The following is a 22,640-nucleotide window of genomic DNA, read 5'->3' as shown; positions in this document are numbered from 1 at the left end:
ATTTCTCCCCATCAAACACTCCCAGGACAGGTACAGCACGGGGTTAGATACAGAATAAAGCCCCCTCGACACTGTGCCCATCAAACACTCCCAGGACAGGTACAGCACGGGTTAGATACAGAGTAAAGCTCCATCTACACTGTCCCCCATCAAACACTCCTAGGACAGGTACAGCACGGGTTAAGTACAGAGTAAAGCTCCATCTACACTGTCCCAATCAAACACTCCCAGGACAGGTACAGCACGGGTTAGATACAGAGTAAAGCTCCCTCTAAACTGTCCCCATCAAACACTCCCAGGACAGGTACAGCACGGGGTTTGATACAGAGTAAAGCTCCATCTACACTGTCCCCGTCAAACACTCCCAGGACAGGTACAGCACGGGTTAGGTACAGAGTAAAGCTCCATCTACATTTCTCCCCATCAAACACTCCCAGGACAGATACAGCACTGGTTAGATACAGAGTAAAGCTCCCTCTACATTTCTCCCCATCAAACACTCCCAGGACAGGTACAGCACAGGTTAGATACAGAGTAAAGCTCCATCTACACTGTCCTCATCAAACACTCCCAGGACAGCTACAGCACGGGGTTAGGTGCAGAGTAAAGCTCACTCGACACTGTCCCCATCAAACCCTCCCAGGACAGGTACTGCACGGGGTTAGATACAGAGTAAAGCCCCCCCGACACTGTCCCCATCAAACACTCGCAGGACAGGTACAGCACGGGGTTAGATACAGAGCAAAGCTCCCTCTACACTGTCCCCATCAAACACTCCCAGGACAGGTACAGCACGGGGTTAGATACAGAGTAAAACTCCCTCTACACTGTCCCCATCAAACACTCCCAGGACAGGTACAGCACGGGTTAGATACAGAGTAAAGCTCCCTCTAAACTGTCGCCATCAAACACCCCCAGGATAGGTACAGCACGGCTTAGATACAGAGTAAAGCTCCCTCTACACATTCACTATCAAACACCCCCAGGCCCGGTACTGCACGGGGTCAGATACAGAGTAAATCTCCCTCTACACTGTCCCCATCAAACACTCCCAGGACATGTACAGCACGGGATTAGATACAGAGTAAAGCTCCCTCTACACTGTCCCCATCAAACACTCCGAGGATAGGTACAGCATGGGGTTAGATACAGAGTAAAGCTCCATCTACACTGTCCCCATCAAACACTCCCAGGACAGGTACAGCACGGGTTAGATACAGAGTAAATCTCCCTCTACATTTCTCCCCATCAAACACTCCCAGGACAGATACAGCACTGGTTAGATACAGAGTAAAGCTCCCTCTACATTTCTCCCCATCAAACCCTCCCAGGACAGGTACTGCACGGGGTTAGATACAGAGTAAAGCCCCCCCGACACTGTCCCCATCAAACACTCCCAGGACAGGTACAGCACGGGGTTAGATACAGAGCAAAGCTCCCTCTACACTGTCCCCATCAAACACTCCCAGGACAGGTACAGCACGGGGTTAGATACAGAGTAAAGCTCCCTCTACACTGTCCCCATCAAACACTCCCAGGACAGGTACAGCACGGGTTAGATACAGAGTAAAGCTCCCTCTAAACTGTCGCCATCAAACACCCCCAGGATAGGTACAGCACGGCTTAGATACAGAGTAAAGCTCCCTCTACACATTCACTATCAAACACCCCCAGGCCCGGTACTGCACGGGGTCAGATACAGAGTAAATCTCCCTCTACACTGTCCCCATCAAACACTCCCAGGACATGTACAGCACGGGATTAGATACAGAGTAAAGCTCCCTCTACACTGTCCCCATCAAACACTCCCAGGACAGGTACAGCACGGGTTAGATACAGAGTAAATCTCCCTCTACATTTCTCCCCATCAAACACTCCCAGGACAGATACAGCACTGGTTAGATACAGAGTAAAGCTCCCTCTACATTTCTCCCCATCATACACTCCCAGGACAGGTACAGCACGGGGTTAGATACAGAGTAAAGCTCCCTCTAAACTGTCGCCATCAAACACCCCCAGGACAGGTACAGCACGGGTTAGATACAGAGTAAAGCTCCCTCTAAACTGTCGCCATCAAACACCCCCAGGATAGGTACAGCACGGCTTAGATACAGAGTAAAGCTCCCTCTACACATTCACTATCAAACACCCCCAGGCCCGGTACTGCACGGGGTCAGATACAGAGTAAATCTCCCTCTACACTGTCCCCATCAAACACTCCCAGGACATGTACAGCACGGGATTAGATACAGAGTAAAGCTCCCTCTACACTGTCCCCATCAAACACTCCGAGGATAGGTACAGCATGGGGTTAGATACAGAGTAAAGCTCCATCTACACTGTCCCCATCAAACACTCCCAGGACAGGTACAGCACGGGTTAGATACAGAGTAAATCTCCCTCTACATTTCTCCCCATCAAACACTCCCAGGACAGATACAGCACTGGTTAGATACAGAGTAAAGCTCCCTCTACATTTCTCCCCATCAAACACTCCCAGGACAGGTACAGCACGGGGTTAGATACAGAATAAAGCCCCCTCGACACTGTGCCCATCAAACACTCCCAGGACAGGTACAGCACGGGTTAGATACAGAGTAAAGCTCCATCTACACTGTCCCCAATCAAACACTCCTAGGACAGGTACAGCACGGGTTAAGTACAGAGTAAAGCTCCATCTACACTGTGCCAATCAAACACTCCCAGGACAGGTACAGCACGGGTTAGATACAGAGTAAAGCTCCCTCTAAACTGTCCCCGTCAAACACTCCCAGGACAGGTACAGCACGGGGTTTGATACAGAGTAAAGCTCCATCTACACTGTCCCCATCAAACACTCCCAGGATAGGTACAGCACGGCTCAGATACAGAGTAAAGCTCCCTCTACACATTCACTATCAAACACCCCCAGGCCCGGTACTGCACGGGGTCAGATACAGAGTAAATCTCCCTCTACACTGTCCCCATCAAACACTCCCAGGACAGGTACAGCACGGGATTAGATACAGAGTAAAGCTCCCTCGACACTGTCCCCATCAAACACTCCCAGGACAGGTACAGCACGGGGTTAGATACAGAGTAAAGCTCCATCTACATTTCTCCCCATCAAACACTCCCAGGACAGATACAGCACTGGTTAGATACAGAGTAAAGCTCCCTCTACATTTCTCCCCATCAAACACTCCCAGGACAGGTACAGCACAGGTTAGATACAGAGTAAAGCTCCATCTACACTGTCCTCATCAAACACTCCCAGGACAGCTACAGCACGGGGTTAGGTGCAGAGTAAAGCTCACTCGACACTGTCCCCATCAAACCCTCCCAGGACAGGTACTGCACGGGGTTAGATACAGAGTAAAGCCCCCCCGACACTGTCCCCATCAAACACTCCCAGGACAGGTACAGCACGGGGTTAGATACAGAGCAAAGCTCCCTCTACACTGTCCCCATCAAACACTCCCAGGACAGGTACAGCACGGGGTTAGATACAGAGTAAAGCTCCCTCTACACTGTCCCCATCAAACACTCCCAGGACAGGTACAGCACGGGTTAGATACAGAGTAAAGCTCCCTCTAAACTGTCGCCATCAAACACCCCCAGGATAGGTACAGCACGGCTTAGATACAGAGTAAAGCTCCCTCTACACATTCACTATCAAACACCCCCAGGCCCGGTACTGCACGGGGTCAGATACAGAGTAAATCTCCCTCTACACTGTCCCCATCAAACACTCCCAGGACATGTACAGCACGGGATTAGATACAGAGTAAAGCTCCCTCTACACTGTCCCCATCAAACACTCCCAGGACAGGTACAGCACGGGTTAGATACAGAGTAAATCTCCCTCTACATTTCTCCCCATCAAACACTCCCAGGACAGATACAGCACTGGTTAGATACAGAGTAAAGCTCCCTCTACATTTCTCCCCATCATACACTCCCAGGACAGGTACAGCACGGGGTTAGATACAGAGTAAAGCTCCCTCTAAACTGTCGCCATCAAACACCCCCAGGACAGGTACAGCACGGGTTAGATACAGAGTAAAGCTCCCTCTAAACTGTCGCCATCAAACACCCCCAGGATAGGTACAGCACGGCTTAGATACAGAGTAAAGCTCCCTCTACACATTCACTATCAAACACCCCCAGGCCCGGTACTGCACGGGGTCAGATACAGAGTAAATCTCCCTCTACACTGTCCCCATCAAACACTCCCAGGACATGTACAGCACGGGATTAGATACAGAGTAAAGCTCCCTCTACACTGTCCCCATCAAACACTCCGAGGATAGGTACAGCATGGGGTTAGATACAGAGTAAAGCTCCATCTACACTGTCCCCATCAAACACTCCCAGGACAGGTACAGCACGGGTTAGATACAGAGTAAATCTCCCTCTACATTTCTCCCCATCAAACACTCCCAGGACAGATACAGCACTGGTTAGATACAGAGTAAAGCTCCCTCTACATTTCTCCCCATCAAACACTCCCAGGACAGGTACAGCACGGGGTTAGATACAGAATAAAGCCCCCTCGACACTGTGCCCATCAAACACTCCCAGGACAGGTACAGCACGGGTTAGATACAGAGTAAAGCTCCATCTACACTGTCCCCCATCAAACACTCCTAGGACAGGTACAGCACGGGTTAAGTACAGAGTAAAGCTCCATCTACACTGTCCCAATCAAACACTCCCAGGACAGGTACAGCACGGGTTAGATACAGAGTAAAGCTCCCTCTAAACTGTCCCCATCAAACACTCCCAGGACAGGTACAGCACGGGGTTTGATACAGAGTAAAGCTCCATCTACACTGTCCCCGTCAAACACTCCCAGGACAGGTACAGCACGGGTTAGGTACAGAGTAAAGCTCCATCTACACTGTCCCCATCAAACACTCCCAGGATAGGTACAGCACGGCTCAGATACAGAGTAAAGCTCCCTCTACACATTCACTATCAAACACCCCCAGGCCCGGTACTGCACGGGGTCAGATACAGAGTAAATCTCCCTCTACACTGTCCCCATCAAACACTCCCAGGACAGGTACAGCACGGGATTAGATACAGAGTAAAGCTCCCTCGACACTGTCCCCATCAAACACTCCCAGGACAGGTACAGCACGGGGTTAGATACAGAGTAAAGCTCCATCTACATTTCTCCCCATCAAACACTCCCAGGACAGATACAGCACTGGTTAGATACAGAGTAAAGCTCCCTCTACATTTCTCCCCATCAAACACTCCCAGGACAGGTACAGCACAGGTTAGATACAGAGTAAAGCTCCATCTACACTGTCCTCATCAAACACTCCCAGGACAGCTACAGCACGGGGTTAGGTGCAGAGTAAAGCTCACTCGACACTGTCCCCATCAAACCCTCCCAGGACAGGTACTGCACGGGGTTAGATACAGAGTAAAGCCCCCCCGACACTGTCCCCATCAAACACTCCCAGGACAGGTACAGCACGGGGTTAGATACAGAGCAAAGCTCCCTCTACACTGTCCCCATCAAACACTCCCAGGACAGGTACAGCACGGGGTTAGATACAGAGTAAAGCTCCCTCTACACTGTCCCCATCAAACACTCCCAGGACAGGTACAGCACGGGTTAGATACAGAGTAAAGCTCCCTCTAAACTGTCGCCATCAAACACCCCCAGGATAGGTACAGCACGGCTTAGATACAGAGTAAAGCTCCCTCTACACATTCACTATCAAACACCCCCAGGCCCGGTACTGCACGGGGTCAGATACAGAGTAAATGTCCCTCTACACTGTCCCCATCAAACACTCCCAGGACATGTACAGCACGGGATTAGATACAGAGTAAAGCTCCCTCTACACTGTCCCCATCAAACACTCCGAGGATAGGTACAGCATGGGGTTAGATACAGAGTAAAGCTCCATCTACACTGTCCCCATCAAACACTCCCAGGACAGGTACAGCACGGGTTAGATACAGAGTAAATCTCCCTCTACATTTCTCCCCATCAAACACTCCCAGGACAGATACAGCACTGGTTAGATACAGAGTAAAGCTCCCTCTACATTTCTCCCCATCAAACCCTCCCAGGACAGGTACTGCACGGGGTTAGATACAGAGTAAAGCCCCCCCGACACTGTCCCCATCAAACACTCCCAGGACAGGTACAGCACGGGGTTAGATACAGAGCAAAGCTCCCTCTACACTGTCCCCATCAAACACTCCCAGGACAGGTACAGCACGGGGTTAGATACAGAGTAAAGCTCCCTCTACACTGTCCCCATCAAACACTCCCAGGACAGGTACAGCACGGGTTAGATACAGAGTAAAGCTCCCTCTAAACTGTCGCCATCAAACACCCCCAGGATAGGTACAGCACGGCTTAGATACAGAGTAAAGCTCCCTCTACACATTCACTATCAAACACCCCCAGGCCCGGTACTGCACGGGGTCAGATACAGAGTAAATCTCCCTCTACACTGTCCCCATCAAACACTCCCAGGACATGTACAGCACGGGATTAGATACAGAGTAAAGCTCCCTCTACACTGTCCCCATCAAACACTCCCAGGACAGGTACAGCACGGGTTAGATACAGAGTAAATCTCCCTCTACATTTCTCCCCATCAAACACTCCCAGGACAGATACAGCACTGGTTAGATACAGAGTAAAGCTCCCTCTACATTTCTCCTCATCATACACTCCCAGGACAGGTACAGCACGGGGTTAGATACAGAGTAAAGCTCCATCTACACTGTCCTCATCAAACACTCCCAGCCAGCTACAGCACGGGGTTAGATGCAGAGTAAAGCTCACTCTTCACTGTCCCCATCAAACCCTCCCAGGACAGGTACTGCGTGGGGTTAGATACCGAGTAAAGCACACTCTACACATTCCCCATCAAACACTCCCAGGCCCGGTACAGCACGGGGTTAGATACAGAGTAAAGCTCCCCCTACACTGTCCCCATCAAACACTCCCAGGACAGGTACAGCACGGGATAGATACAGAGTAAAGCTCCATCTACCCTGTCCCCATCAAACACTCCCAGGACAGGTACAGCACGGGGTTAGATACAGAGTAAAGCTCCATCTACATTGTCCTCATCAAACACTCCCAGGACTGGTACAGCATGGGGTTAGATACAGAGTAAAGCTCCTCTACATTTCTCCCCATCAAACACTCCCAGGACAGGTACAGCACGGGTTAGATACAGAGTAAAGCTCCATCTACACTGTCCTCATCAAACACTCCCAGGACAGATACAGCACGGGTTAGATACAGAGATGAAGCTCCCTCTACACTGTCACCATCAAACACTCCCAGGACAGGTACAGCACGGGGTTAGATACAGAGTAAAGCTCCCTCTGCACTGTCCCCATCAAACACTCCCCGGACCGGTACAGCACGGTGTTAGATACAGAGTAAAGCTCCCTCTACACTGTCCCCATCAAACACTCCCAGGACCGGTACAGCACGGGGTCAGATACAGAGTAAATCTCCCTCTGCACTGTCCCCATCAAACACTCCCAGGACCGGTACAGCACGGGGTTAGAGACAGAGTAAAGCTCCATCTACACTGTCCCCATTGTGGTGAATGTAAATGAAAATGAAAATCGCTTGTTGTCACGAGTCGGCTTCAAATGAAGTTACTGTGAAAAGCCCCTAGTCGCCACATTCCGGCGCCTGTTCGGGGAGGCTGGTACGGGATAGTTAATTCACCAGTTATGTTCTATGTTATTAACCCTGTGGGTTTTATCTGTGGGCCATTGTCTGGCTTCACCCACAGGGGGAGATGTTGGAGCATGTACGGGCTCAGCCCATGGCTCCGCCCCTTTGAAGGAGTATAAGAGTAGCTGACCTGTGGGACTGTCCTCAGTATGCACCAGATGGTGGCATCAATTTAATTAACTCTCTAAACAAAAACTATTGTGGAGTCAGCCCTCAAACCTGACAGACTGGAGCTCGATCCACAGGCCGCGGAGGCGAAGGAAGTTTTTTCACACTGGCTGCGGTGTTTCAAGGCCCACCTTGCCGCGTCGTCAACGCCATCCGTCACGGACAAACAAAAATTGAGTCTCCTCCACGCACGGGTGAGTCACCGCATTTCTGTGCATCTCGAAGAGGCCACCTCATATACCGCCGCTCTCGCAATTCTCGAGCGCATCTACGTGCGGCCTGTGAACGAGGTCTATGCGCGACATATTCTCACTACTCGACGCCAGCGCCCCGGGGAGTCACTCGACGACTATCTGCGCGACCTCAAAGCCCTCGCGCGCAACTGCAACTATCAAGCCGTTACGGCCACTCAGCACATGGAGCTCGCCGTCCGAGACGTCTACGTTGCGGGGGTCAGATCAAATTACGTGCGGCACGACTGCTCGCGAAAGAGGACCTGGACGAGACAGTGAAACTGGCGACTTCACTGGAGGTTGCTATCCAGAGCCTCACTGCATTTCCGGCCGAACACTCGACCCCCTCGTGGGCTCCCGACCAGAGACTACCCCAGGCCTGTGCTGCGAGCCCACCCGCTCATCATGGGGGGTTGCCTTGTTATTTTTGCGGCCAGCCTCAACACCCTCGACAGCACTGCCCGGCCCGTAACGAGCACTGCAACAATTGCGGCCAAAAAGGGCACTCGGCCAAGGTCTGCCTCGCCAAGCCTAAGCACGCGAACTCTCAGACCCGAACTACCGACTCTCAGGCCTGCAGACCTCGCAATGTGGCAGCGTGCCCTCCGACTCCGCACAGCACGTGCGACTCACGGGGGCCGCCATTTTGGCCATCCTCCCCCACGCAGCCGGCCACGTGCGATCCATGGGGTGCCATCTTCCTCAACGCCCGCCATGTTTGATCAACGGGCGCCGCCATCTTGGACGCCATCTGCTACGCGCTCGACGCGTACGACCTGCTCGGACAGTCACCGGGGGGCCGCTCCAGCACAGCCAACCACGCTGCCGGTTACCCTCAACTCAGCGCAGTCACCTTGGACCAGTCGCGACCCAAGCACCTCAAGAGCTCAATGATGGCCGTCCGGGTTAACGGGTACGAGACACCTTGCCTGTTCGACTCCAGGAGCACCGAGAGTTTCATCCACCCGGATCTGGTAAGTCGCAGCTCGCTCCCGATATTAACGGCGCACAATTTCCCTCGCCTCCGGGTCGCACTCGGTACAAATCCGAGGGTGCACTACGGTAACCTTAGCGGTACAGGGCGCTGAGTACACTAAATTCCAGCTGTACGTGCTCCCAGACCTCTGCGCACCCCTCCTTTTAGGGCTCGATTTTCAATGTCATCTCAAGAGCCTGACGCTTAGCTTTGGCGGACCCCTGCCCCCACTCACTGTGTGCAGCCTAGCCACTCTGAAAGTCGACCCTCCTTCCCTCTTCGCTCATCTCACCGCTGATTGCAAGCCAGTAGCCGCAGGCGATATAGCATGCAGGACAGAATATTTATTAGGTCTGAGATCCTGCGTCTCTTGTGGGAGGGGGTCATAGAGGCCAGCAACAGCCCCTGGAGAGGTCAGGTGGTGGTCGTCAAGACCGGGGAAAAGTTCTGGATGGTGGTTGATTACAGCCAGACCATTAACCGCTTTACGCAGCTCGATGCGTACCCCCTTCCCCGGATTACAGACATGGTAAATCAGATCGCGCACTACTGCGTGTTCTCCACGGTGGATCTGAAGTCTGCATACCCCCAGCTCCCAATCCGCCTGGAGGACCGCCACTGCACGGCGTTTGAGGCAGACGGCCGCCTTTTCCATTTCCTCCGGGTCCCTTTTGGCGTCACAAACGGGGTTTCGGTGTTCCAACGGGTGATGGACCGAATGGTGGCCCAGTACGGGCTGCGGGCCACGTTTCCGTACTTGGACAATGTCACCATCTGCGGCCATGATCAGCAGGACCACGACGCCAACCTCCACCGATTTCTCCAAACCGCCCAAAAACTTAATCTCACCTATAAGGAGAAATGCGTTTTCCGCACAACCAGGCTAGCCATCCTCGGCTACGTCGTGGAGAACGGGGTCCTAGGGCCCGACCCTGACCGTCTGTGCCCCCTTCTACAACTCCCTCTCCCTCACTGCCCCAAGGCCCTGAAGAGGTGCCTTGGATTCTTCTCCTATTACGCCCAGTGGGTCCCCCAGTATGCGGACAAAGCCCGCCCACTATTTAAGGCCACCCTCTTTCCACTGGCAGCCGAGGCCCGCCAAGCCTTCAACTGCATCAAGGCGGACATCGCCAAAGCTGTGATGCGCGCGGTGGACGAGTCCGCCCCCTTCCAGGTGGAGAGCGACGCATCAGAGGTCGCTCTCGCCGCCACTCTCAACCAAGCAGGCAGACCGGTAGCGTTCTTTTCCCGCACCCTCACCACCTCTGAACTTCGACACTCCTCGGTCGAAAAAGAAGCCCAAGCCATCGTGGAAGCCGTTCGGCACTGGAGGCACGACCTCGCTGGTAGGAGGTTTACCCTCGTCACCGACCAACGATCGGTAGCCTTCATGTTCGACAATACGCAGCGGGGCAAGATCAAGAACGATAAGATCTTGAGGTGGAGAATCGACCTCTCCACCTATAATTACGATATAGTATATTGTCCTGGGAAGCTCAACGAGCCCCCAGATGCCCTGTCCCGCGCCAGTGCGCAAGAGGACTGACTACAGGCTATCCACGATGACCTCTGCCACCCGGGGGTCACCCGACTCGACCCGCAACCTGCCCTACTCCACCGAGGAGGTCAAAGCTGTAACCAGGGACTGCCAAATCTGTGCGGAGTGTAAACCGCACTTCTAGCGACCGGATAAGGCCCACCTGGTGAAGGCGTCCTGGCCCTTTGAACGCCTCAGTATCGATTTCAAAGGGCCCCTCCCCTCGAATAATCGCAATACCTACTTTCTCAATATGATTGAGTTCTCCCGTTTCCCGTTTGCCATCCCCTGCCCCGATGTGACCACCCCCACTGTTATCAGAGCCCTGCACAGTGTCTTCACCCTGTTTGATTTCTCCAGTTATGTCCACAGCGACAGGGGCTCGTCGTTCATGAGCGACGAACTGCGTCAGTACCTGCTCAGTAAGGGCATCGCCTCGAGCAGGACTACCAGTTATAACCCGAGGGGAAACGGGCAGGTGGAGAGGGAGAACGCGACAGTCTGGAAGACCGTCCTACTGACCCTACGGTCCAGGAATCTCCCGGTTTCCCACTGGCAGGAAGTCCTCCCCGATGCGCTCCATGCTATTAGGTCCCTCCTTTGCACGGCCACAAACCAGACTCCTCATGACCGCTTGTTTATTTTCCCTAGGGAGACTTCCTCGCTCCCACCCTGGCTGATGACACCGGGTCTGGTTCTCCTCCGGAAACACGTTCGGACCCAGAAGACCGATCCCCAGGTAGAGAGGGTCCAGCTCCTGCACTCAAACCCGCACTACGCATATGCTGAGCACCCCGATGGTCGACAGGATACCGTCTCTCTCCGAGACCTTGCGCCCGCAGGCTCCGCCACCACGACGTCCACAGTACCCCCCGCGCTGTACCCCGCTATTTCTCCCATGCCCAGCGCCCCCGCGCCCATTTGGCTCCCGCGCTCCCTTCCACCCGGCACACCAGTCCGCAGGAATGAAGCTCCGGAAGAGCCGCTCCCGGAGTCCACGCCTGTGCCTGCTCCGGACCCACTTCCACAGCCACCCGAAGCGGCTGCAACACCAGTGCTTCGGCAGTCGTAACGTACGATCCGGGCGCCGGACCGGCTGAACTTGTGACCCATCACCCTCGCAGGACTTCATTTTTTTACAGGGGGTAAATGTGGTGAATCTAAATACAGTTAATTCACCAGTTATGTCCTATGTTTGTAAATACAGTTATCAACCCTGTGGGTTTTATCTGTGGGCCACTGCATGGCTTCACCCACAGGGGGAGATGTTGGAGGATGTTGGAGCATGTACGGGCTCAGCCCATGGCTCCGCCCCTTTGAAGGAGTATAAGAGTAGCCGGCCTGTGGGACTGTCCTCAGTGTGTACCAGTCGCAGGCAGGCAAAGTTGATAGTTAATTAATACCACTGTTTTACTCCGACACGAGCCCTTGAGTGAATTGATGGTCGCATCACCCATCAAATACTCCCAGGACAGGTACAGCACGGGGTTAGATACAGAGTAAAGCTCCCTCTACACTGTCCCCATCAAACACTCCCAGGACAGGTACAGCGCGGGGTTAGATACAGAGTAAAGCTCACTCTACACTGTCCCCATCAAACACTCCCAGGACAGGTACAGCACGGGGTTAGATACAGAGTAAAGCTCCCTCTACACTGTCCCCATCAAACACTCCCAGGACAGGTACAGCACGGGGTTAGATACAGAGTAAAGCTCACTCTACACTGTCCCCATCAAACACTCCCAGGACAGGTACAGCACAGGGTTAGATACAGAGTAAAGCTCACTCTACACTGTCCCCATCAAACACTCCCAGGACAGGTACAGCACGGGGTTAGATACAGAGTAAAGTTCCCTCTACACTGTCCCCATCAAACACTCCCAGGACAGGTACAGCACGGGGTTAGATACAGAGTAAAGTTCCCTCTACACTGTCCCCATCAAACACTCCCAGGACAGGGACAACACGGGGTTAGATACAGAGTAAAGCTCCCTCTACACTGTCCCCATCAAACACTCCCAGGACAGGTACAGCACGGGGCTAGATACAGAGTAAAGCTCCCTCTACTCTGTCCCCATCAAACACTCCCAGGACAGGTACAGCACGGGGCTAGATACAGAGTAAAGCTCCCTCTACTCTGTCCCCATCAAACACTCCCAGGACAGGTACAGCACGGGGCTAGATACAGAGTAAAGCTCCCTCTACTCTGTCCCCATCAAACACTCCCAGGACAGATACAGCACGGGGTTAGATACAGAGTAAAGCTCCCTCTACACTGTCCCCATCAAACACTCCCAGGACAGGTACAACACGGGGTTAGATACAGAGTAAAGCTCCCTCTACACTGTCCCCATCAAACACTCCCAGGACTGGTACAGCACGGGGTTAGATACAGAGTAAAGCTCCCTCTACACTGTCCCCATCAAACACTCCCAGGACAGGTACAACACGGGGTTAGATACAGAGTAAAGCTCCCTCTGCACTGTCCCCACCAAACACTCCCAGGACAGGTACAGCACAGGGTTAGATACAGAGTAAAGCTCCCTCTACACTGTCCCCATCAAACACTCCCAGGACAGGTACAACACGGGGTTAGATACAGAGTAAAGCTCCCTCTACACTGTCCCCATCAAACGCTCCCAGGACAGGTACAACACGGGGTTAAGTACAGAGTAAAGCTCCCTCTGCACTGTCCCCACCAAACACTCCCAGGACAGGTACAGCACGGGGTTATGTACAGAGTAAAGCTCCCTCTACACTGTCACCATCAAACACTCCCAGGACAGGTACAGCACGGGGTTAGATACAGAGTAAAGCTCCCTCTACACTGTCCCCATCAAACACTCCCAGGACAGGTACAGCACGGGGTTAGATACAGAGTAAAGCTCCCTCTACACTGTCCCCATCAAACACTCCCAGGACAGGTACAGCATGGGGTTAGATACAGAGTAAAGCTCCCTCTACACTGTCCCCATCAAACACTCCCAGGACAGGTACAGCACGGGGTTAGATACAGAGTAAAGCTCCCTCTACACTGTCCCCATCAAACACTCCCAGGACAGGTACAGCACGGGGTTAGATACAGAGTAAAGCTCCCTCTACACTGTCCCCATCAAACACTCCCAGGACAGGTACAGCACGGGGTTAGATACAGAGTAAAGCTCCCTCTACACTGTCCTCATCAAACACTCCCAGGACAGGGACAGCACGGGGTTAGATACAGAGTAAAGCTCCCTCTACACTGTCCCCATCAAACACTCCCAGGACAGGTACAGCACGGGGTTAGATACAGAGTAAAGCTCCCTCTACACTGTCCCCATCATACACTCCCAGGACAGGGACAGCACGGGGTTAGATACAGAGTAAAGCTCCCTCTACACTGTCCCCATCAAACACTCCCAGGACAGGTACAGCACGGGGTTAGATACAGAGTAAAGCTCCCTCTACACTGTCCCCATCAAACACTCCCAGGACAGGTACAGCACTGGGTTAGATACAGAGTAAAGCTCCCTCTACACTGTCCCCATCAAACACTCCCAGGAAAGGTACAGCACGGGGTTAAATACAAAGTAAAGCTGTTAAGTAATGGGTGAAGAGACATTGCAATTAGTTGTCTCATTTATGTTAAGTATCCATTAATTGACACTGATATGTAAAGGGGCTTCAGGTGGCCTCTGTCAGGTGGTGTGTTGTTAAGAGTTTTGTGCAGAGGCTGTGGAAGTGAAATAAATGGTGTTTGGTGAAAAGGAACAAGAACTTTAGATTCTTCATTTCACAGCAACTAAAACGGCTAACAATTGGTAGCAGAGGATGGTTGCTGTGTAAATGTGAAGGTTTGAAAGATACAACTTTTCCAGAGCAAACCAAGGAGTGAGTGAGAAACAAAAAAAAAACATGGCTGAACCGAGGATAAAGATGGCTGGATATGACTATCCTCCCTTATTTTCTGAAAGGGAATCGTACGACCAATGGAGAAGTGCAGTAGTTATGTGGACTAAGGTAACTGCTTTGGGAAAGAGAAAACCAGATATGGCATTGGCTCTTTCTCTACCAAGTGTCAGTAAAATCCGAAACAAAGTGCTTTCTGAGCTGGAATTGGAAGAGTTAGACTCAGAAGAAGGTCTGGTGACTATATTACATTATATGGTTAAGATTTCTAAGAAAGATGACTTGTTAAGTGCGTATGAAGCATGGTCGGATTTTGATAAGTTCCGGAAAATGGAGGATATCTCCATGGAAGACTATAAAATGGAATTTGGCAGACTATATAAAAGGCTGCAGAAACACAATTTGGAATTTCCACAGTGTGTTGGCCTTTAAATTACTTGACTGTGCTAGAGTGAGCAACATGGATAGGCTCCTGGTTTTGACGGGAGTTCAGTTTACTGATAAGGATACCTTATTCGAACAGATGACAAAAGCTTTACAAAAGTTTCTGGGGAAACATTCAATTCCGATGGCTCTGATGACCCAAATATGTCAGCCTGCAATAAGGCAGAATATGGAAGATACACTAGTAACAGGATGGCAAAATTGTATGGCTACGAACAGGGCTCAAGACTATAGATGGAGACCGAGACAAGGAAATTATGAAGACAGAAACCCAGTTAGAACCTACAATAGGAAGATGAACCCCAGAAATGCACAGAGCATGATAAATCGATGTTTTTGATGTGACTCTCAATACCATTATGCTTTCAACTGTCCAACTCGTTATGATAGAGTGTTTGAAGCGACACATGACACGGAAGAGTCAGAAGAGGAAAAAGATAGTGACCAGAAAGAAGGCATTGTCCTATTGACAAGCAGTTTTACGCCGGTAATGAGGGTGTTGGTTGCAGAATCCTTCAACTCTGCTGTATTGGACAGTGGCTGCACATCTACTGTGTGTGGAATTGACTGGTTAAAATGTTACCTGGACTCTTTGAATGCTGAAAATCGTAACAATGTTAAGGAATTTGAAAGTTCCACAAGTTTCAGGTTTGGGGATGATAATAGTCTGAAGTCGCTGAAAAGAGTGGTGATCCCTTGCAATATTGCCGGAGTGAATCATTCATTAGCGCGGATGTTGTATCAAGTGAGATACCTTTGCTTCTGAGCAGACCGTCGATGAAGAAAGCACACATGAAACTGGATATGGAACAGGATAAGGCAACAGTTTTTGAAAAGATGGTGGACTTACAATTTACACAGTCGGGACACTATTGTATTCCATTACTGACAAATAATTTTTCAAGTAGAATGGTTAAGGATGTGTTAATGGCAGTTGAAAATGGGACTTTAGCTGATAAAAAGCTTGTGGTATTAAAACTGCATAGGCAATTTGCACATCCGCCTCCTCGGAGGCTGAAAAATGTATTAATGGATGCAGGGATAAGGGATGACGACTATACTGAACTGAAAGAACAGGTTAGTGACCGCTGTGAAGTTTGTAGGAAGTACAGAAGGACACCAGCACGACCGATAGTAACCCTACCTTTGGCCAGGGATTTTAACGGCATTGTGGCCATGGACCTTAAGATCTGGGCTAAAGCAAATAATATATTTATTTTGCATTTTGTAGATTTAGCAACCAGATTTAGTCAATCAACGATTGTACGAAGTAAAGAAAAGAGAGTAATTCTGGATCAAATCGTGAAAAAATGGATAGGGACAGGAATGGATCCACCGGCAAAATTCCTTGCAGACAATGGGGGAGAATTTGCTAATGATGAGTTTAGGGATATGTGTGAAAACATGAATATCAGAGTTATGAATACGGCTGCAGAAAGCCCATTTAGTAATGGTGTCTGTGAAAGAAATCATGCTGTCATCGATGACATGCTTCGTAAAATTTTGGCAGATTGACCAAATTGCAGGCTAAATTCAGCTTTAGCATGGGCAGTACATGCAAAGAATTCATTGCAGATGGTTGGGGGCTATAGTCCTTATCAATTAGTGTTTGGTAGAAATCCTAAAAGTCCGTCCATTTTGGATGACCAGCCTCCAGCTTGGGAGGGAACTACAGTTAGCTCTGGTTTTACTGAACATTTAAATGAATTACATACAAGTAGAAAAGCTTTTTTGGAAGCAGAAGTCTCTGAAAGAATTCGCAGAACTTTAAGACATAACGTACGTCCATCAGATGCCATTTTTCAGCAAGGAGACATGGTATACTATAAGAGAGACAATTCTAATGAATGGAAAGGCCCAGGGAAAATCATAGGCATAGATGGCAAAACAATTATTTTGCAACATGGTAATCAAACTGTTAGGGTCCATTCATCAAGGATAATGGGTAAAGATTACAAATTTTCAAATTTAGACAGAGCAGACAAACCTGACGAGGAACCAGAGTCATCTGGTATGCATGTGTTACAGAACTATGAGGACCAATTAACTGATATAGACAGGGTTTCTGTGGAGGAACGCAACTCTTCTGGTGAATTATAACAGGCCATTTTTCCGAAAGGGCAACTGCCAAAAGTTGGTACAAAAGTGACATACTTGCCTGAAGGGTCTAGTCAATGGAAGGATGCAACTGTTATTAGTAGAGCAGGGAAGGCCACTGGAAAGTATAAACATTGGTTGAATGTACAGCATTCAGGGGAAGGAGTCAAGACAATGGATTGGGAAAACGAAGTTCAAAAATGGAGGGCACAGAAACGCAGTGCCAGTTCAGATCGTACATCGGATAGTGAACAGGTCTGCAGGAAAGATCGAGAACTATTGAAAGGACATCCCACAGGAGAAGGGAAAGAGCACGCAGTAGCAGTACAGAACGAGATACCAGGCGGGAGAGGGGACGTAGTTTGTCAAGATCTCGGATCATGAGTAAGACTACGAATACTAATAGGAGTAGACGCCCACATGCATGTGAGATTTTGGTGGCTTCAAATAAATTAGATGAAAAAGTTATTAAAGAAGCTAAACAGCAGAATTGCATAGTTGGAGTGAATTTGGGGTATACGTGGAAGTACCGAATAGGGGACAAAGAGCTCTATCCCACAGATGGATTTGCACAGAAAAGGTTCTTCCGGATGGAACTTATAAGGCAAAGGCCAGGCTTGTGGCAAGGGGATTTGAAGAAAACTGAGAAGATCAGGATTTAAGGGTAGATTCACCAATGGCAGGAAAGGTTATTTTAAATATCTTCTTGGCTCTATTAGCCACAAAGGCATGGGAATGCAAATCTATAGATATAAAAGCTGCCTTTTTGCAGGGGCATCAGCTCCAGAGAGACTTTTTTCTCCGTCCTCCTAAGGAAGCAGCTAACACAGAAGGGGTACTCAGGAAGTTGAGCAAATGTGTATATGGATTAAATGATGCATCTAGAGTCTGGTATTTTTCAGTAAGGTCAGTTTTGTTAAAGTTCAGCTGTTGCCAGTTGAAAGCAGATCCTGCAATGTTTTACTGGCACTATAAAGGAAATCTTTCTGTCATTTTTATGATGCATGTCGATGATTTTTTGTGGGGTGGGACTAGTGATTTTGAAGCTATTGTAATCTCTGGTTTGAGGAAAGAATTGAGGGTTGGAAGTCAGGCTTCCGGTGCATTTAAATATATTGGACTGGAAATTGGACAGACTAAGTTAGGGGCAACTTTACGTCAGCAATCTTATTTGGAAAGCATCACCCCAATAGCAATTAGTCGTGGCCGAGTTTCACAAAAAGACGCAATGGTTTCAAAGATAGAAAAAGAGCAACTGCGATGTTTCATTGGGCAACTGAACTGGTTAGGTAGACAGACTAGACTGGACGTGAGTTTTGATGTCTTAGCGTTGAGTACAAAAATGAATGATCCCAAAGTGGAAGACATAATAAGAACAAATAAAGCATTGGTCAAACTAAAAATGCAGGAGTGTGTTTTGAAGTTCCCGGTTTTAGGTGACCTTAAGCACTTGAAACTCATAGTTTATAGTGATGTGTCCTACGCAAATTTATGTGATGGGGTTTCAAGCGCAGGAGGTTTTATAATTTTCCTTTTGGGGAACAATGGTAAATGTTGCCAGTTTGTGTGGGAAACAAAGAAAATAAGGAGAGTGGTAAAAAGCACTTTGGCTGCTGAGACGTTAAGCCTTGTAGAGGCGGTGGATATAGCTTTTTATATAAGTATAATATTGACAGAAATTTTGGGATTAGGGGGTTTGGGTAATATACCTATTGACTGTCACATAGACAATAAATCCCTGTGGGAAAATGTGCACTCTACAAAAAGTGTCAATGAAAAGAGGTTACGGATAGACATCGCAAGTTTGAAGCAGATGACGGACAGAGGGAAAATAACAAAAATTAAATGGGTCGACAGGAGCTATCAACTGTCAGACTGTTTTACGAAAAGAGGGGTGAGTTCACAGAAACTTCTGGATATTGTTAATGAAGGGCGCTTGTTTCTGTTACTTTTTTTTTCTCTTTCTCGTCCAAACCAAAAAAAGGGGGGCGTGGAAATCATGTGTGTGTTTTTGAGTTTCTTGAAATACTGTTTTCACCTAATTATTATTATTTTTCTCCAATGAAGGTGAGACTGTTCAGTAATGAGTTAAGAGACATTGCAATTAGTTGTCTCATTTATGTTAAGTATCCATTAATTGACACTGATATGTAAAGGGGCTTCAGGTGGCCTCTGGCAGGTGGTGTGTTGTTAAGGGTTTTGTGCAGAGGCTGTGGAAGTGAAATAAATGGTGTTTGGTGAAAAGGAACAGAAACTTTAGACTCTTCATTTCACAGCAACTAAAACGTCTAACAAAAGCTCCCTCTACACTGTCCCCATCAAACACTCCCAGGACAGGTACAGCACGGGGTTAGATACAGAGTAAAGCTCCCTCTACACTGTCCCCATCAAACACTCCCAGGACAGCTACAGCAAGGGGTTAGATACAGAGTAAAGCTCCCTCTACACTGTCCCCATCAAACACTCCCAGGACAGGTACAGCACAGGGTTAGATACAGAGTAAAGCTCCCTCTACACTGTCCCCATCAAACTCCCAGGACTGGTACACACGGGGTTAGATACAGAGTAAAGCTCCCTCTACACTGTCCCCATCAAACACTCCCAGGACAGGTACAGCACGGGGTTAGATACAGAGTAAAGCTCCCTCTACACTGTCCCCATCAAACACTCCCAGGACAGCTACAGCAAGGGGTTAGATACAGAGTAAAGCTCCCTCTACACTGTCCCCATCAAACACTCCCAGGACAGGTACAGCACAGGGTTAGATACAGTGTAAAGCTCCATCTACACTGTCCCCATCAAACACTCCCAGGACAGGTACAGCACGGGGTTAGATACAGAGTAAAGCTCCCTCTACACTGTCCCCATCAAACACTCCCAGGACAGGTACAGCACGGGGTTAGATACAGAGTAAAGCTCCCTCTACACTGTCCCCATCAAACACTCCCAGGACAGGTACAGCACGGGGTTAGATACAGAGTAAAGCTCCCACTACATCTCGAGGTGCCCATGTCCTGGTTCACACTGTACTAGATTTGGGAAGTAACGAGAGCTCTATTAGTTTGATTGAGGTATTGTACTTCTCGCGAGTAAGCAGGCTGTTTGTCGGGAGTCTGGGCTTGTGTCTGAGCCTCCACTCCCCTCACTTTAATATAGCAATTTAATGCCTAGAAAAATGTGGTGATGTGCCCTTTGGTAGGAAGAATAAATGAGCTGAATATTATTTAAATGGAGACAGACGGCAGAAAGATGCAGCACAGAGGGGATTTGGGGGTCCTGGTGCATAAATCACAAAAGGCTCGCGTGCAGGTTCAACGGGTAATGGGGAATGAAAATGGAATGTTGGCCTTTATTTCAAAGGGATTGGAATATAAAAATAAGGAATTTCTGCTAAAACTATACAAGGCACGAGTTAGACCACACCTGGAATACGGTGAACAGTTTTGGTCTCCTTATCTAAGGGACGATATCCCGGCATTGGAGGCAGTCCCGAGAAGGTTCACTCGGTTGATCCCGGGTAGGGAGGGATTTTCTTACGAGGAGAGGTTGAGTAGGTTGGGCCTGTCCTCAGTGGAGTTTAGAAGAATGAGAGGCGACCTTATTGAGACAGAGAGGATTCTCGGGGGCTCGACAGGGTCGATGTTGAGAGGATGTTTCCTCTTGTGGGAGAGTCCGGGACCAGAGGACAGAATCTCAGAGTAAGGGTGTCGCCCCGTTTCAGACAGAGATGAGGAGGAATTTATCTCTCGGAGGGGGGTGAATGTGTGGGATTCTTTCCCGCAGGGAGCTGTAGAGGCTGGGCCGTTAAGTATGTTCAAGGCCGAGACAGACAGATTTTTAATCGTTGAGGGAATCGAGGGTTTATGGGGCTAAGGCGGGAAAGCGGAGTTGAGGATTATCACATCGGCCCAGTCACGGTCTCATCGAATGGGCGGAGCAGGCTCGACGGGCCGAGTGGCCTACTTCTGCTGCGACGTCTCATCACCCCCACCTCCCCTCACCACGGGGCCCGTTCCCTGACTCACGGACCTTGGGCGAGTGCCACCGCTGGTCTTTCTGCAGCGCCATGAGGGCGGTATCGTCGTCCAGGTGCTCGAAGAACTCCTCGTTGTCCACCACTGTCCCATCCTCCTCCAGCACTAGGCTGATCGCCCCGGTGATGAGGAGAGCATCGAGCGCCTGCAAAAGGGGTGGGTCGAAGAGAAGCACAGCGATCAGAGCGCTCACGCGCAGCCAGGAAAAGCGGGCCGTTCAGCCCATCGAAAACCCCGCCAGCTCTCTTTTTGGCCCGTTCTATCGCCCGTTCTATTGCCGTCGCCGTGAGAGGCGGTGGCACAGTGGTATTTTCATTGGACCCGTGATCCAGAGACCCAGCTGGGGGACCTTGGGTTCAAATCCCTCCCAGGCGGATGGTAGAATTCGCGGTCAATAAAAAAATATCTGGAATTTAAAGCCTATAACGCTGACCCTGGAACCTTTGCCGATTGTCGGAAAAAAACCCAACTGATTCACTAATATCCATCCCCCTCTGGGGATAGGGAAATCTGCCGTCCTTCTCCGGTCTGGCCTACAATGATTCCAGAACCCCCCCCCCGCACAGCAATGTGGCTGACTCTTAACTGCCCCCCCACTCCAAAATGGCCAAGCTAGCCCACTCCGCCAAAGGGCAGTTAGGGATGCGTGGCTGTTGGGCGGGGGGGGGGGGGGGTCGCAATAAATGCAAGGGCCCCGCCACCGATGTCCACAACTCCCGAAATAATACAATTTAAAAATTCTATCAATCCCTTCCGCTGTCACTTACTCCCGGAGGGAACATAGAACATCACAGCGCAGTACAGGCCCTTCGGCCCTCGATGTTGCGCCGACCTGTGAAACCACTCTAAAGCCCATCTACACTATTCCCTTATCGTCCATATGTCTATCCAATGACCATTTGATGCCCTTAGTGTTGGCGAGTCCACTACTGTTGCAGGCAGGGCATTCCACGCCCTTACTACTCTCTGAGTAAAGAACCTACCTCTGACATCTGTCCTATATCTATCTCCCCTCAATTTAAAGCTATGTCCCCTCGTGCTAGACATCACCATCCGAGGAAAAAGGCTCTCACTGTCCATCCTATCCAATCCTCTGATCATCTTGTATGCCTCAATTAAGTCACCTCTTAACCTTCTTCTCTCTAACGAAAACAGCCTCAAGTCCCTCAGCCTTTCCTCATAAGATCTTCCCTCCATACCAGGCAACATTCTGGTAAATCTCCTCTGCACCCTTTCCAATGCTTCCTCATCCTTCCTATAATGCGGCGACCAGAATTGCACGCAATACTCCAAATGCGGCCGCACCAGAGTTTTGTACAGCTGCAACATGACCTCATGGCTCCGAAACTCAATCCCTCTCCCAATAAAAGCTAACACACCGTACGCCTTCTTAACAACCCTCTCAACCTGGGTGGCAACTGAGTGAGTTGCGGGGGTCATTCAGCCTCGCTGCGTTTGAAAATGCAGGCTATTTTTCAACCCAATCTTACTCTGGATGTGCGTGTGGCTCCCAGCATTTATTGCCCGTCCCTAATTACCCCTCCAA

The 22,640-nt window shown here is 49.9% G+C and overlaps 1 protein-coding gene across 1 annotated transcript in view; it reads right to left on the bottom strand.

Annotated features, from left to right (window-relative positions):
* LOC140417930 (lipid transferase CIDEB-like) overlaps window positions 1-22,640 on the bottom strand; it is a 59,401-nt gene that overhangs the window by 12,673 nt on the left and 24,088 nt on the right. The window contains exon 2 of the mRNA XM_072501361.1: window positions 21,090-21,239. Within this exon, the coding sequence (XP_072357462.1) occupies window positions 21,090-21,239 (150 nt within the window). The remainder of the gene's footprint in view (window positions 1-21,089; window positions 21,240-22,640) is intronic.

This window comes from Scyliorhinus torazame, chromosome 5 (genome assembly GCF_047496885.1).
Source record: "Scyliorhinus torazame isolate Kashiwa2021f chromosome 5, sScyTor2.1, whole genome shotgun sequence".
Classification (NCBI taxonomy): Eukaryota; Metazoa; Chordata; class Chondrichthyes; order Carcharhiniformes; family Scyliorhinidae; genus Scyliorhinus; species Scyliorhinus torazame.
Note: the sequence above shows the minus strand (reverse complement) of the source record. Positions and strands in the feature narration are given on the sequence as shown.